Source organism: Calidris pugnax, unplaced genomic scaffold (assembly GCF_001431845.1).
Source record: "Calidris pugnax isolate Ruff unplaced genomic scaffold, ASM143184v1 scaffold469, whole genome shotgun sequence".
In the NCBI taxonomy this organism is placed as follows: Eukaryota; Metazoa; Chordata; class Aves; order Charadriiformes; family Scolopacidae; genus Calidris; species Calidris pugnax.
Window position 1 is genome coordinate 126444 of NW_015091303.1, and position 13632 is coordinate 140075.

Genomic DNA, 13632 nt, shown 5'->3' on the forward strand with positions numbered 1-13632 from the left:
CTGGGCAGCTCTCAATCTTGAAAAAAATCTTCTTTAAGAGGTAATTCCGTGATGTTTTCTGCAGGCAAGTGGTCTGTCCTTGGCTGCCTTGTTTAAGGGGCTGAAGGGCCCTGAGAGGTTAAACCCATTGCTCCTGCCAAAGCAGACACAAGGGGAGACCCGGCGCTGCTCTGGCGAGCTCCCGCTCCTGGAGAACTTGAAGTATTGCCCAAAATCTAGAGTTTTAAAGCAGAACTGTTTCCGCCTTTGCTGGCGGAAAGCGCGCGGGGCTGTGTCTGCGGGAGGGCGGTTACTTGGGTACAAAATACCCAAATAAAGGTATGTGGGGTACGAAGAGGAGCAGGTGAGGAGCGCGGCGGCGGCAGAGGCCGGGGCTCAAGGGGTGCCCTGAAATCTCCTCCGCTCTCCCAGGACGCAGAGGAGGAATTTCTCTCCCCGTCCTTTGGCTCTGGATCCTCCCCTTGGCAGCGCCTCTCCCCAGCCCTGCCCGCCCCTTCGCTCCTGGATATATCTCACCCTCCACCAGCAGCTTTTGCTTCGCCAAAATCCAGCCCCGGCAGCTGAACTTCCTCTTGCTCACGGATCCAACATGGGTAAGAGAGATCCAGCCCCGGGATCCAGCTGGGATCCACTGCCCTTGGCTGCTGTTCTGTGCTGGGGGGTGTGTAAGGGGGGGCCAGCGGGTTCCTTATGGGGGACTGGTGAGGAGAGACGGGGCTGAAGTTCAGCATTTCCTCCGGCTGCTGAAAGGTTTACTTTTTGAAGCTTCAGGAGCCCCCTGTGGTTTTAAATCAGCAGCTTTAGGGCTGTCAGTAAATGCCTTTTACGCTCCCATTAAAGGTCTCTTGGAACCTGGGCATTTGGGAGCTGGGAGAAGCGTTTGGAGTCGCTGCTCCGGTTCATTGGGAGGGTGAACGGTGCTGAGGGAGATTGTCAGGAAATGGGGGAACAGAATTTAACTTTTGGCTTACATTTTTTTGATAGACCATCTAATTTTCATGGACTTTGGATACATGGATGGGAAACAGAAAGAAGGATTTGTGGATGTTAACGTATTACCGTGTAATTTGCAAGGTGGACACTGTTACGCTGATTTCTCAAAGTGGGTTAAATTGTAGACCTTGGTTAAAAAAAGCCCTTATTACACAGAGAAAAATACCAATTCTGACTCAGCAAAAGTGAGTTTGGTTTATCTGCCCGGGGTGAACGTTTATCTCTTTGTGCTTTTGTAAGTACAAAGTAAACTGTGTTTGCTTTGCGTCGCTTTCTGACAGGCTGTAAGTTTCAGTTTGTAGCCCAGGATAATGAAAGTTTTGTCTCGGAGGAGTCGCCAGGCAGAGCATAAAGAGTGAATTAAATACTGCACCTTAAACTTCAAGCAGCGTGTGATAGTAAATGATTGGCCACGGGGTTTGGAAAAGTGTGCTCTTGGCAGCGCCGCAGAGAGAGTCTTGGACCGCTCTTCAAAAATGTAACAGATCATTAAAATCCACTTGTATAATCTGTGACTTGGGAAAGGAGCTGGGTTCCAGAGAGGAGGTGCTGCCTTTGGCTGCGGTGCTGTGCGAGGCCCGAGTCTGGTCGTGTCTGGAGCCCAGCTGCTACTCCTGGCTTGTGTGAGCTGAAGAAATAGTGAAATAGTGCATAGAAATAGTGCTGTAGTGCATAGAATAGTGCTGTAAAATAGTGCATGGAAAGAGACAAAGCCTTTCCTTCTTTCCTTTGTTTCACGCTGTTAAACCCAAACCGTCAAAGGACACCTCTGTGTGTGAGTAGTTACCGAATTTACTGTGAAACTGCGCTTTATCAGGTGGGGTGTTTTTTTACAGTGCTATTACCCCTTGTTGTAAATCTATAAACCTCATTATCCAGCCTCCTGCCGGCTCTGGGTTCAGCTGAGGAGGGTTTGCTCGTGCTGCAGCTTCCTCGGTGGCTTTCCATATCACTTCAGAAGTTTTAACACACTGATTAGGTAACTATAAATGGATTGGCCTTTTATTTAAAAAAAAAAAAAAACAACCAAGCAGCTTCTTTCAGAAGTTGTTCATAAAACAGTCTCTTAAATCATGCTTAGTGGTATTCCAAAAAAAAAAAAAACCAACAAGCAGCTTATTTCAGAAGTTGTTCGTAAAACAGTCTCTTAAATCATGCTTAGTGGTATTCCTTGCCCTTTGGGAGGATCTGTATTTCCCAATATTTCTTTGCCCTGAGGAGCTCAGCATTTCTGAAGCTTTTCCAGCCCTTGAGAAAGCGGCGAGAGGTCTGTGTCACCGGCCTGGCAGAGGGACACGGGGCACCCCGGGGGCTTGGCTCCCCCCGGGACGGGGGTGGATGAACCCAGAGGTGTCTGGGCTCTTTGGCAGCTCCAGTCCCTGGTCTGTGACCTCTGGGGAATTTACCTGGCCCCGTGGGACAACTCGGTGCCCAAAAAAATGAGAGAAATGAAGCGTGTTATTCTTCACTGCCACCCAAAAGAGTGGGGTGTCTCGGCCACCATCAGAGAAGCTCTTTTAACATTCATGCCATTGGGAACTGCCTCCTTTTTGTCGAAAACTTCCTGAGCCCCTCAGTAAACTTTATGTGGGAAATCATGGCCTGTGTATTCTCAGCTGGTTTACGTGCAGCAAAATAGCCCCAAACCTTGTTGACCTGCATGGAGTTTTCCACAGTGGCCCATGGATCACGGTTGGTGGCCCACGAAGGAATGGACAGTTGCCTTGGGTTTACTGTCCCTCCCGTTCTCCAAAAAGAGGAGCAGAACAGGTGGAAGGACCTGAAAAAATAGGGAGCCAAAGGAAGTTAGGCTGGATCCCACAGTTCCCTTTGCACTCCCTGAGAAAGAATTGCTGCAGGCAACAGTAGCAAAAGGGAGAGTGATATTTTTATCAGCTCTTGGTGTATATATATAAATAACTGCATAGGAGTAAGGAGGAATCAGGCTTATTGTAACTTCATTTGCGAAAAAAAAAAGAGAAAATTGTACAATGAAGCAGTTAAAGCAAAATGCAGATGTTTCTCCTGTTAAATTCACACGTGAGCCAGTGGCGGCAGAGAAACGTTCTTTGATTTAGAAAACCAGGAAAGGTGGACTTTGTGGATAAGAACCTACCCATAAGAGAATTTGCAGTGTATCTTATACCTTTATAGGCCAAAAAAACCCCAACCCTTTTTGTCCTCGCTGGAGTTTGCAAACCCCATGGGTGTGATATGGGGTCCCACTTCCCGGTACCCACCATGTGGGCAGCTGCCAGATCAGTGGGGATCTGGGGGTAATAAGTCCCATTAACGAGTTTAGCCGTGGATTATTAAGGTAGTAGTGTAAGTATTACTGTTAACGTGTTGCTACGAGATGGTACACATCGCGGTTTCATGACAAAAACCTGGTTTTGTATTCACAAATGAGCTTGGCATCGTGTCCCAGGGCAAGGCTTGTGCCATCCCCCGGTACCTTCGGGCGCTGAGATACAATGGGTCGGAATAAAGGAGTTTGTGTACGAGATCAGAGGGAAAGGAGGGAAAATCTGGGGGAGAAGAAGGAAGAGAAAACGCTCATCATCCTGCTGTATGTTTTCTCTGGAAAACAATTTGGCACAAATACTCTTTTTTCTCAAAGTAATCTGCAGAAAATGGCATTTGCAATGCTAATTGCGCTGTGGTCTAACGCGTACTGAGCTCCTGCTAATTTAGGTGATTGAGAAAATTGGAATAAAGTTTAAATTATGGCTTAGACATAAATGGAACAAAGAAAACTTTGCGCCTTCAAAACAACACATAGTTTGTGTTTCCAGATAAAAATATTTCACAAAGAATGTGAAATTAAACCTAAAGTACTAAATTACTCTTTCTGAGAAGATTACTCTTTCTGAGTTTTTAAGTTATGAGCCTCTGCCAGCAGAGAATGAATTGCTGGGAGCGTTTTGCCTTCAAAGAAAGGCTCATAATGCAATGGGCACCGGAGCTGTCACTGCCTCTGGGTTTGAAATCTGAGATCTGGGGCATTCTGAAAGAAACTGTTGCTATAAGCTCTTTACTAAATATCTGAGAGTGGCAAATAATGAGTTGGTTTCCTTATTTTTCTTAGAGATACTTGAGGTACAGAGGGAGGCAACTATTCTATGTTTTTGCTTCATGCCACATTGAAAAAAATACGCTGCCATCCTGCTGCACCCAGTTTTTAAGTTATGAGCCTCCGCCAGCAGAGAATGAATTGCTGGGAGCGTTTTGCCTTCAAAGAAAGGCTCATAATGCAATGGGCACCGGAGCTGTCACTGCCTCTGGATTTGAAATCTGAGATCTGGGGCATTCTGAAAGAAACTGTTGCTATAAACTCTTTACTAAATATCTGAGAATGGCAAATAAGGAGCTGGTTTCCTTATTTTTCTTAGAGATACTTGAGGTACAGAGGGAGGCAACTATGTTTTTTTGTTGAAAAAAATACGCTGCCATCCTGCTGCACAGCCCTTCTGTGTTCTGTGTCTTCGTGTTTAAAACAGCTGGTTACGTACTGGTGCTGTTTAGGGACAGAGCAGAAGCTTCTGCATTGTGGCCTGGGTTGAGCAGCTCCTGCAGTTCCCCAACTCTAGAAAAGTGGAGGCTCTTTACTAAATATCTGAGAGTGGCAAATAATGAGTTGGTTTCCTTATTTTTCTTAGAGATACTTGAGGTACAGAGGGAGGCAACTATGTTTTTTTGTTGAAAAAAATACGCTGCCATCCTGCTGCACAACCCTTCTGTGTTCTGTGTCTTCGTGTTTAAAACAGCTGGTTACGTACTGGTGCTGTTTAGGGACAGAGCAGAAGCTTCTGCATTGTGGCCTGGGTTGAGCAGCTCCTGCAGTTCCCCAACTCTAGAAAAGTGGAGATTTATCTGCATCAGTTAAGCCCATAAACTTGCGACATGTTGTAACTGCCCCTTAAAGCGATATTTCAGGGTAATCTTGTCTTAATTCTAGCCAACGATTTATCAATGCGACCCTGAGCGTGTAGGTTCTGTTGACTGTCGGAGTAAAAATTGTTGTGTACGAGGAAATTGTTTTAATACAATTTTGAGGACTTGGGCGTCGAGACATCCAGACACATCGGTTGGGTTTGACCTTCTGCCACCACAACAGGACACGTTCCTCCCGATGCAAAGCCCAGCCTTGGGTCAGAGATGGTCCCTCTGTCTTTGGTGGGCTTCCCTTCTCCAGAGGACACTCAGGTTCCCTTTAGCTTTCTAAAAGTTATCTGATTCCTGATGTAGTTGCAGAGCTGGGGGGGGAGAACGAGGGTTTGTGGTGGCTGGAAGAGTGGGAGCAGAGGTGGGGGCCTGAGTCTGTAATGGAGAGAAGGTGGAATGGTTTGTAATTCCCCTTCCTCTTGTCCTTTCTGGTCACCTTCAGTGTCACCTCTTGCCCAGGCTGTAAATCCTTAAAAATAACCAGAGCAAGACTGGAGGTTTTCCAGTAGTAATAAAATGGGTTGTTCACATCGGGCAATCTGTCTCCTTACTCATCTGGCAGGGATTCAGCAGCTCTCTCTAAAACATTTAACACAATTTTTTTAAAATCCCAGACCCTTGTCATATATGAATGTGCTTTAAAATTGTGTGGCTGAACTCCTTGAATTGAAGGCCCAAATTTCCTATTATTTATGAGCAAGAGGTGTCACATTCTGTAGATTTTCAGAACCTCAAGTAACTTCAGCGCTGACTGGAGCCAGCGAGACTTACAGGAGTCTGACAACGTAAAAAATGAATATAAGATTTGTCAATCTCTGAATGCAAAGAGGTATCCTCTTCGAGATCGGCTTTGAAATAATTTGGACATTACAACAACTTATTTTTTTCTCTCCAATTAGCGAAATGCGGAGCGTGTGGCCCAGGATACGCAACTCCTCTGGATGCCATGAAAGGCAAGTTCTGTTCCATCTTTCCCTAAATCCCGGCCATTGGTAAAGGAGCTGTGGGATATTCAGGGTGATGTAGTTTAACACAAACTTCTCGTCCACTCCTGGCTCTACAGAACTCACCTTCTGGTCTTCTGGCTGAGTCCTGAACCTCGTTAACGCCCTTGAGGTGTTTTACTGTAGCTTTTAATGATGTCAGAACTTCACCTTGAGTCCTTTGATGTACTTCTACAGCCTCGATTTTATAGATTGTAATGAGTAGGCTGTTGGCACAGGCTGACAGACCTGGGCGCTGGCAGCAGGGAGTCACTCTGTGGAGCTGGGGGGAGCAGAGCCTTGGCATGGCCTGGCAGGTGGGAAGGTGGTCTCCAGCACTGACTTTTTGCAGGGAAATAATTGCATCCCCAAAATCCCTTCCATGAGGAGGGCGAGGGAGCGGAAAAGCCCCACAGCTGAGTGAGCACTTGCTCCTGGCGATTCATGGCTGCTCAAACTATACCCTACCAGCCTTTCTCCATAAAATGGAAATGCTGCAGTCCAGCTTCCTAGGAAGAATCACAATTTACAGATGGAGAGATTAAATCCAGAGAAGATTCTCTTCAAGTTAACCACAGCTTTTTGTAAAAAGGGTTTCTTTTGATGCATTAACCAACACTTGTGCCCAAAAGGTCCCCGGGAGGAGATTGTGTACCTGCCCTGCATCTACAGGAACACGGGGATAGACAAGCCCGACTACCTGGCCACTGTGGACGTCAACCCCAAATCTCCTCACTATTGTCAGGTACCATTTTCAAGGCTGGTGTATATTTGGGTTCACATTCGCCGTTTCGAGCCTTACTTCTCATCTGGGTCATGACCCTTCCTTCCCTGCTCTGGCTTTGACTTCATCTTTCTTTTCTCATAACCATTTTCAGGCAGATATTTGTGTTGAGAACCAATCAAATCCTCTGCTGCTTTTCTTATGAGGCTACTCAGAGCTAACATTTATCCTGTTAGTCTCCAGACACTTTCGGAGCGTTTTTGTGCTTAGTATTTTGATTGTTCTTTTTGTAACACTAGTGCAGATTTACACTGAGCAAGAGTATTAAGCTCTAGAAGCTGATATTTCCTCGGGGTATGTCAGTGGTATAGACAGAGTTTATAACAGGGGAGGTCTGATACCCCAGGAAGTTCTGCATGTTATAAATCTCATCCATTTACTTTATAACTGGGGAGCTGGAGGTAGTTACTACCAATGGACCAGCTCCAAACTGTTGGTAAGACTGTCCTTAGTTCAGTTTGTTGCTGCAGGTTGTTCACTAAACTGTGTTGAAACGTGCAGTGCTTATCTGACTTGCATTGCTGAGGTACTTTGGACTGGAGCAGGGAATCTGGTTTGACATCAAAGATTTTCATAATTTGTTCTTCTTTTTAAATAGCTACTGCTCAGGGTTTTATTGTGGAGGAGTGGAGGAAACAAGTCTTCTAAAACTTTGACAAACTTTGCTCTAATCTTCCAACTTCCCCTGGTTACGCAGAGGAAGGGTAATCAGAAGTGAGATTGCAATTAACATGTCAGTTTGCTGCAGCCAGCCCCAGTTGCAATCGGGTAAATCCTGTAAAGCAGAAACTTGCAGCACATGGACAAGTGATGCTTTTTTTCTGTTGGTCTTTCCTGTATCATTATTCTATGTCTCCTTAATTAGATAGAGCCTTTTAAAGATTTGGGTTCATTTACTAGCGTACAGCATTTAACAAATGCTATGGAATTACCATGTCCAACTTCCTTCTCCCACTTTACAGCTTCAGCTCTGCAGATCTCGGGCTGAATCTGCTTCCTGAATAACAAATAGCAGTTTCCTTCTGCTCTTTATTAATTTATGCTTTGACATAAAGACCCAGTTTCTTTGCCTGGGGGAAAAAAACTGTACCAGCCTGAATCTTAACTCTGTCTCTGGCTTTGCAGGTGATCCACCGCCTGCCCATGCCGAACCTGAGGGACGAGCTGCATCACTCGGGGTGGAACGCCTGCAGCAGCTGCTTTGGGGATGCCACAAAGAGCAGGAATCGTCTGATTCTACCCAGTCTGATCTCTTCTTGCATTTACGTGGTGGATGTGGGCACAGACTCACGAGCTCCCAGAATCCATAAGGTACATTTAGGTCACGTCGAGTTGGGGTTTTATTTCTTACATTTGGACCAAGAGAGAGTGATTTCATGGATTCCAACTTCAAATTATAATAGGAGAGTCGAGCAGTTACAGAAGCTTTTGTCAGGTATTAGGAACTTGTGGGAGTTTTGAAGTTCATACAACTTATTGTATTGTACACACAAAAATCTTGCACTGAAATATGGGTACTCATACAACTTATTGATAACCTGCACACAAAAATCTTGCACTGAAATATGGGTAAATGCACTCTTCCCTCGTAGGGATGGGATTGTGTGGTGCTCTCAGAGGTGACTGTGACTATGTGTGTACTCGTTTCAGGTTGTGGAGCCCGTGGACTTGTACTGGAAGGGTAACGTGGCAAACCCTCACACCTCACACTGTCTGGGCACTGGTGAAATCTTAATCAGCTGCTTGGGAGACCCTTCTGGCAATGGAAAAGGTATTTGTCCCCCACGTTACTCTAGGAAAGTGTTTGTGGTGCAGTACAGGCTGGAAGCATTTTTAGGAGCTTTGTTGTTTAAGTTACTATAGAGTAAATATTTCGTTCATTACCATGTTAAATCCAACTTTCATTTGCTTTAATCCACAAAAGGATGTGATAAAGTTCTTTTAAAGTCCAACTTTCATTTGCTTTAATCCACAAAAGCGATACTAATGGAATCGCAAAATTTTCCTTAAGCACGGGGTTGTGTTTTACAGTGTGTTTAGAAAAAAGCACATTTAAAGATGAATGTATTATTTATCTTATTTAAAGCTGTGAATCTGTGTGAGTGTCTTCAGGCGTTGTTTTCTGTGTTTGTATCAGGTGGCTTCATTTTGCTGGATGGAGAGACCTTCGAAGTGAAAGGGAACTGGGAGAACGGGGAGAAGGTGCCTCCCCTGGGCTATGACTTCTGGTACCAGCCACGACACAACGTCCTGATGAGCACGGAGTGGGGAGCCCCCAAAGTCTTGGCAAACGGGTTTAACCCAGCCGATGTGGCGAAAGGTGAGGGAGCGTTTGTACAAACTCTGAGAAGTGAAAAGTGATTCTTGGTTACAATAATGCCTTCTGTGCTTACTCCTGTCCCACCTCATCCGTTAGGGCACTACGGCCGCCGCATTAACGTGTGGGACTGGAGCACCCACACCTACCTCCAGGCAATTGACTTGGGGCAGGGCTCCATTCCTTTGGAGATCCGGTTCCTCCACAATCCCGACGCCGCGGAAGGGTTTGTCGGATGCGCCCTCAGCGGCGCCGTGCATCGCTTCTACAAGACGGAGGTGAGCAACGAACGCCGTGGCAAACAGGGAGCTGAAGCCAAGGTGCTTCAGAAACCCATCCATCACTTAGGAAATAGTCACATTCAGATTGTTGATTGGTTTAATCACTGTTAATGAATTGTCAGTCTCGAAGAGGGAAGGTCTTGCCAATGATGGGAACATTAGTGACCACTTGAACGTGCTGCAGCGTTAGTCCATGGCCTGCTCTCTGCCAAACGGGCATCTATTGGGCAGCTGATCAGAAGGTGTGGAACTTGTCAGTGATGTCAGTGTGTGCTCCTGCTGCTCAGCTGGTGTTGGGAAGCCCAGGGAAGACCTGAAGGGAGAGGAGGGAGGGAGGGAGGGAAAGTGATGGGGTCATGGACAGGGGAGTGGGGCTGTTGCTGTTGAGAGGGCGAGCCGCAGACAGAGAGGACACTGAGCTGTAGGAGAGCAGCAGTCTTTAGTCCTGCTGCTGCTCCAACAGTCTGTTTGAGATGCTGTTGCACAGTGTAATCATTAACATCCTCACTGGCAGTGTGGTAACCATCCTCACCCCTTGGTAACACTTATTTGCAGTGTCCATATCACCTCTGTACAGGAGCTGTTAAATAAATAGCACTATTTGCTGCTTCTCCTGCCTCTGTCAGGCAGAGCTGAGCTCTCTTGGGTAGCACCGAGCGGTGGTAACGCTGTGTTCCCTCCTGTGCCTTCTGCAGAAAGGAGACTGGGCTGCAGAGAAGGTGATTGAAGTGCCCAGCAAGAAGGTGCAAGGATGGCTCCTCCCTGACATGCCTGGTCAGTGTGAGCTTGGTTGGAAAAGAAACGGGGCCTTGTCCTCTTCAGTTCCTTGGTACAGTGTGGCTTTTTGCAAAATCCTATCCTTGAATGCCAGCCACTTCCCTTGGAAAATACTAAATTTCTGTCTGGGTTCTGTGTGTAACACTTCTGCCGTAACCTAATTAGCCTTGCTTGTGAGCCACCAAGTAGGAGGTTGTCAGACCGCTGCTCCCACGCTGCTCAGCGCCTGAGCTCGGTTTCTCTAGAAAAATACGTGGAGTTTGGGTCTTTGAGCCTGAGCTCATGGTATTCAGGAATGGTCCTGGGAGTGCTGGGAGAGCCAGAACCTCCTTTGAGTAGGCACTGCCTTTCCAAGGACGATCGATTGTCCAACCCATATCTTAACAGACTTTTCTGAGGCTACTGCGACTAGAATTGTGAAAGGCGATAGGCTTGTGGTCTTTTTTGTTGCTGCTCCTGTCTGTTTCCTGACTTTGCTGCTGAATATTTTCTTGAAGGTCTTATCACCGACATCCTCATCTCGCTGGATGACCGGTTCCTGTACTTCAGCAACTGGCTGCACGGGGACATCCGCCAGTACGACATCTCCAACACGCGCCAGCCCAAGCTGGTGGGGCAGGTGGGGCAGCGTCAGAAGAGCTGTCACGTACCCAGGCAGTACAGGCATCTTATTTCCCTCTTTTTTTTTAAGAGGAGAAAATTACAATTTACTTTTGCTTGAGAAATGTCACGATTTTGCTTTCGTGTCCCTTCGATGGCCGCCGCCTGCTCTCACGCGTCCCCTTGGTTGCAGGTGTTTCTGGGGGGCAGCATCACCAAAGGTGGGCCTGTGACTGTGGTGGAGGACAAGGAGTTGCAGTGTCAGCCGGAGCCCTTTGTGATCAAAGTAAGTTGTGCCAACGTGCACGGGGGGGTTGGTGCTCTCCTGCCAAGGATCTGAGAGCAGTGGATAGTCCCTCCAAGTCACGGAGCTGTTTCTCCTGGCTGTTGCATTTCTTTTGCTCAACCTCCACGGCAGCTGGTCCGGGGGGGTTGGTGCCCTCCTGCCAAGGATCTGAGAGCTCCGGATGGTCCCTCCAAGTCACGGAGCTGTTTCTCCTGGCTGTTGCATTTCTTTTGCTCAACCTCCACGGCAGCTGGTCTTGAGCACCTTGTTCTCTGTTATAACCTCAGGGGAAGAGGGTGCCGGGGGGACCCCAGATGATCCAGCTGAGCTTGGATGGGAAGAGACTGTACGTCAGCACCTCCCTCTACAGTGGATGGGACAAGCAGTTCTACCCAGATCTTGTCAAGTAAGAAAACTTTGGTAAACAAACTGTCCGAGCTGATGTTCAGGATTTCTCTCTTAACTAGAGATAGGCATGTTCTGCTGGTGCAGGGGGCAGAGTTCCCACCCAGGGAGACCCAATCCTGTAACATTTATTCACAGAATGGGCAGAAAGTGGTGAACATGACCTGGAATCCCTAGTAGCCCCAGAATCCCTAGTACCCCCAAACTGCCTTTGAGGGCATCAGCAGGACTTTGTGGTGTTGGGAATGGAAGGAAGAAGATGATCTCCCAGACGGCCACGGGAGGGCACAGCGCAGCTTGCCTAGTCCTTTCCAAGTTATAACAGCTGCTAATTTTCCCTCCTTCGTTGCTAATTTGAGGTTGCAGGTTTCACTGAGGTGATGGAACTCACTTTTGAGACCTGCTAAGCCCCAATTTCAATCGGGGGCTCTTCGCATTTTATATTAAACAACGACAAATCCTGGCCAAATACGGAAGAGAAGAGCAACAAACAGGAATCCTTTTCCCATTATCTGTTTTCTTGTCCCTTTTCCAGGGAAGGCTCTGTTATGCTGCAGATTGATGTGGATACTGAAAGAGGTGGATTGAAAGTGAATAAAAACTTCCTAGTGGATTTTGGGAAGGAACCTGATGGGCCTGTCCTGGCTCATGAGATCCGTTACCCTGGCGGAGACTGTACCTCTGATATCTGGATGTAATCGTTGCATGCAGCTGGTCTCTTATTTTTCTCTTTCTCCCTCTCTCTCCTCCCTGCCCTCCACTTCTCTTTCAAGTGGGCAAATTGGTTCAGCTGGAGCTTCATCTGGCACCAAAATGTAGAATCCCATTAGGGTGAGCCACCAGGGCTTCATTTTCTGCTCATTCTGAGCAGCCAAGTGCATCTCTCCGAAACTCTAGTCCTTTCCAAGTTATAACAGCTGCTAATTTTCCCTCCTTCGTTGCTAATTTGAGGTTGCAGGTTTCACTGAGGTGATGGAACTCACTTTTGAGACCTGCTAAGCCCCAATTTCAATGTGGGGCTCTTCAAATTTTATATTAAACGACGACAAATCTTGGAAGAGAAGAGCAACAAATAGGAATCCTTTTCCCATTATCTGTTTTCTTGTCCTTTTTTCAGGGAAGGCTCTGTTATGCTGCAGATTGATGTGGATACTGAAAGAGGTGGATTGAAAGTGAATAAAAACTTCCTAGTGGATTTTGGGAAGGAACCTGATGGGCCTGTCCTGGCTCATGAGATCCGTTACCCTGGCGGAGACTGTACCTCTGATATCTGGATGTAATTGTTGTATGCAGCTGGTTTCTTATTTTTCTCTTTCTCCCTCTCTCTCCTCCCTGCCCTCCACTTCTCTTTCAAGTGGGCAAATCGGTTCAGCTGGAGCTTCATCTGGCACCAAAATGTAGAATCCCATTAGGGTGAGCCACCGGGGCTTCGTTTTCTGCTCATTCTGAGCAGCCAAGTGCATCTCTCCGAAACGCGATAGACATCTCCTTTGCTCTGCTCCTCCCTCTCTCACAAGGGCCTGTGTAATCACTAGTGACTGCAGGCCTCAAGGCCGAGGTCACGAGTCTTTTCAGCACTCTTTGCCTTGTTTGGTGCCAGTTTGCCCTGCCACTGTTCTGGGGGGGGAGAAGCTGTTCCTATATAACTCTTTAAGAGGGATCCATTCCCTGGGCTTGCCCCGGGGCAAGCGTGTCCTGTCCCTGCAGAGCTTGATTTGCTCATAAAGTACTCAGTGCTTTACAGCAGACATAAAAATCATGCGTATCTAATCTGAAGCCACATGTTTCCAGAGCTGGGTTATATTTTAACATTTGTGCACCGATGTTATAAAAAAAAATCAACAATAAAATTGTTCTTCAAGTCAGGTGGAACTTCATTTTTTTTTCGTCTTTTCAGCATTTCGCTGTTTCAAGTGAAAGAAAGAATATAGTTCTTTTATAGTTCTTTCTGTTTCAAAGAGCATAAAACGCAAGATCATTTCAGAAAGTTAACAGTGTCCTAGGTCTAAAAATCCTTTGGTGAGGAATTTATTTTCGCTGAAACCACCTTTGTTCCTGCTATTGCAAGTAAAGATTCTCTTCTGTTTTTTTCCTGCAAAAACCTTTTTTGCAGACTGTGCTGAGCCGGGTGATGCTGGCAGCGGGTGTCTCTTGGCTGTCCTGTGACTTCTGGAGCAGAGGAGCACTCACAGGTCCACCCTTTCTCCTCTCGCTGGTTCCTCATGCCCCTTCCCAGGCTGGTTCTTGGCTCTGACTCTCTT

The 13632-nt window shown here is 46.8% G+C and overlaps 1 protein-coding gene across 1 annotated transcript; it reads left to right on the forward strand.

Annotated features, from left to right (window-relative positions):
* The first annotated feature begins 267 nt into the window (after positions 1-267).
* LOC106899160 (selenium-binding protein 1-like) lies at positions 268-12262 on the forward strand. The gene is made up of 12 exons (XM_014960849.1): positions 268-593; positions 5838-5891; positions 6554-6666; positions 7831-8016; positions 8356-8476; positions 8843-9025; positions 9122-9300; positions 9999-10077; positions 10578-10699; positions 10874-10966; positions 11254-11372; positions 11907-12262. The coding sequence occupies exons 1-12, from the start codon at positions 590-592 to the stop codon at positions 12067-12069; spliced, it is 1416 nt and encodes a 471-aa protein (XP_014816335.1). The 5' UTR covers positions 268-589; the 3' UTR covers positions 12070-12262.
* The last annotated feature ends 1370 nt before the right edge of the window (positions 12263-13632 follow it).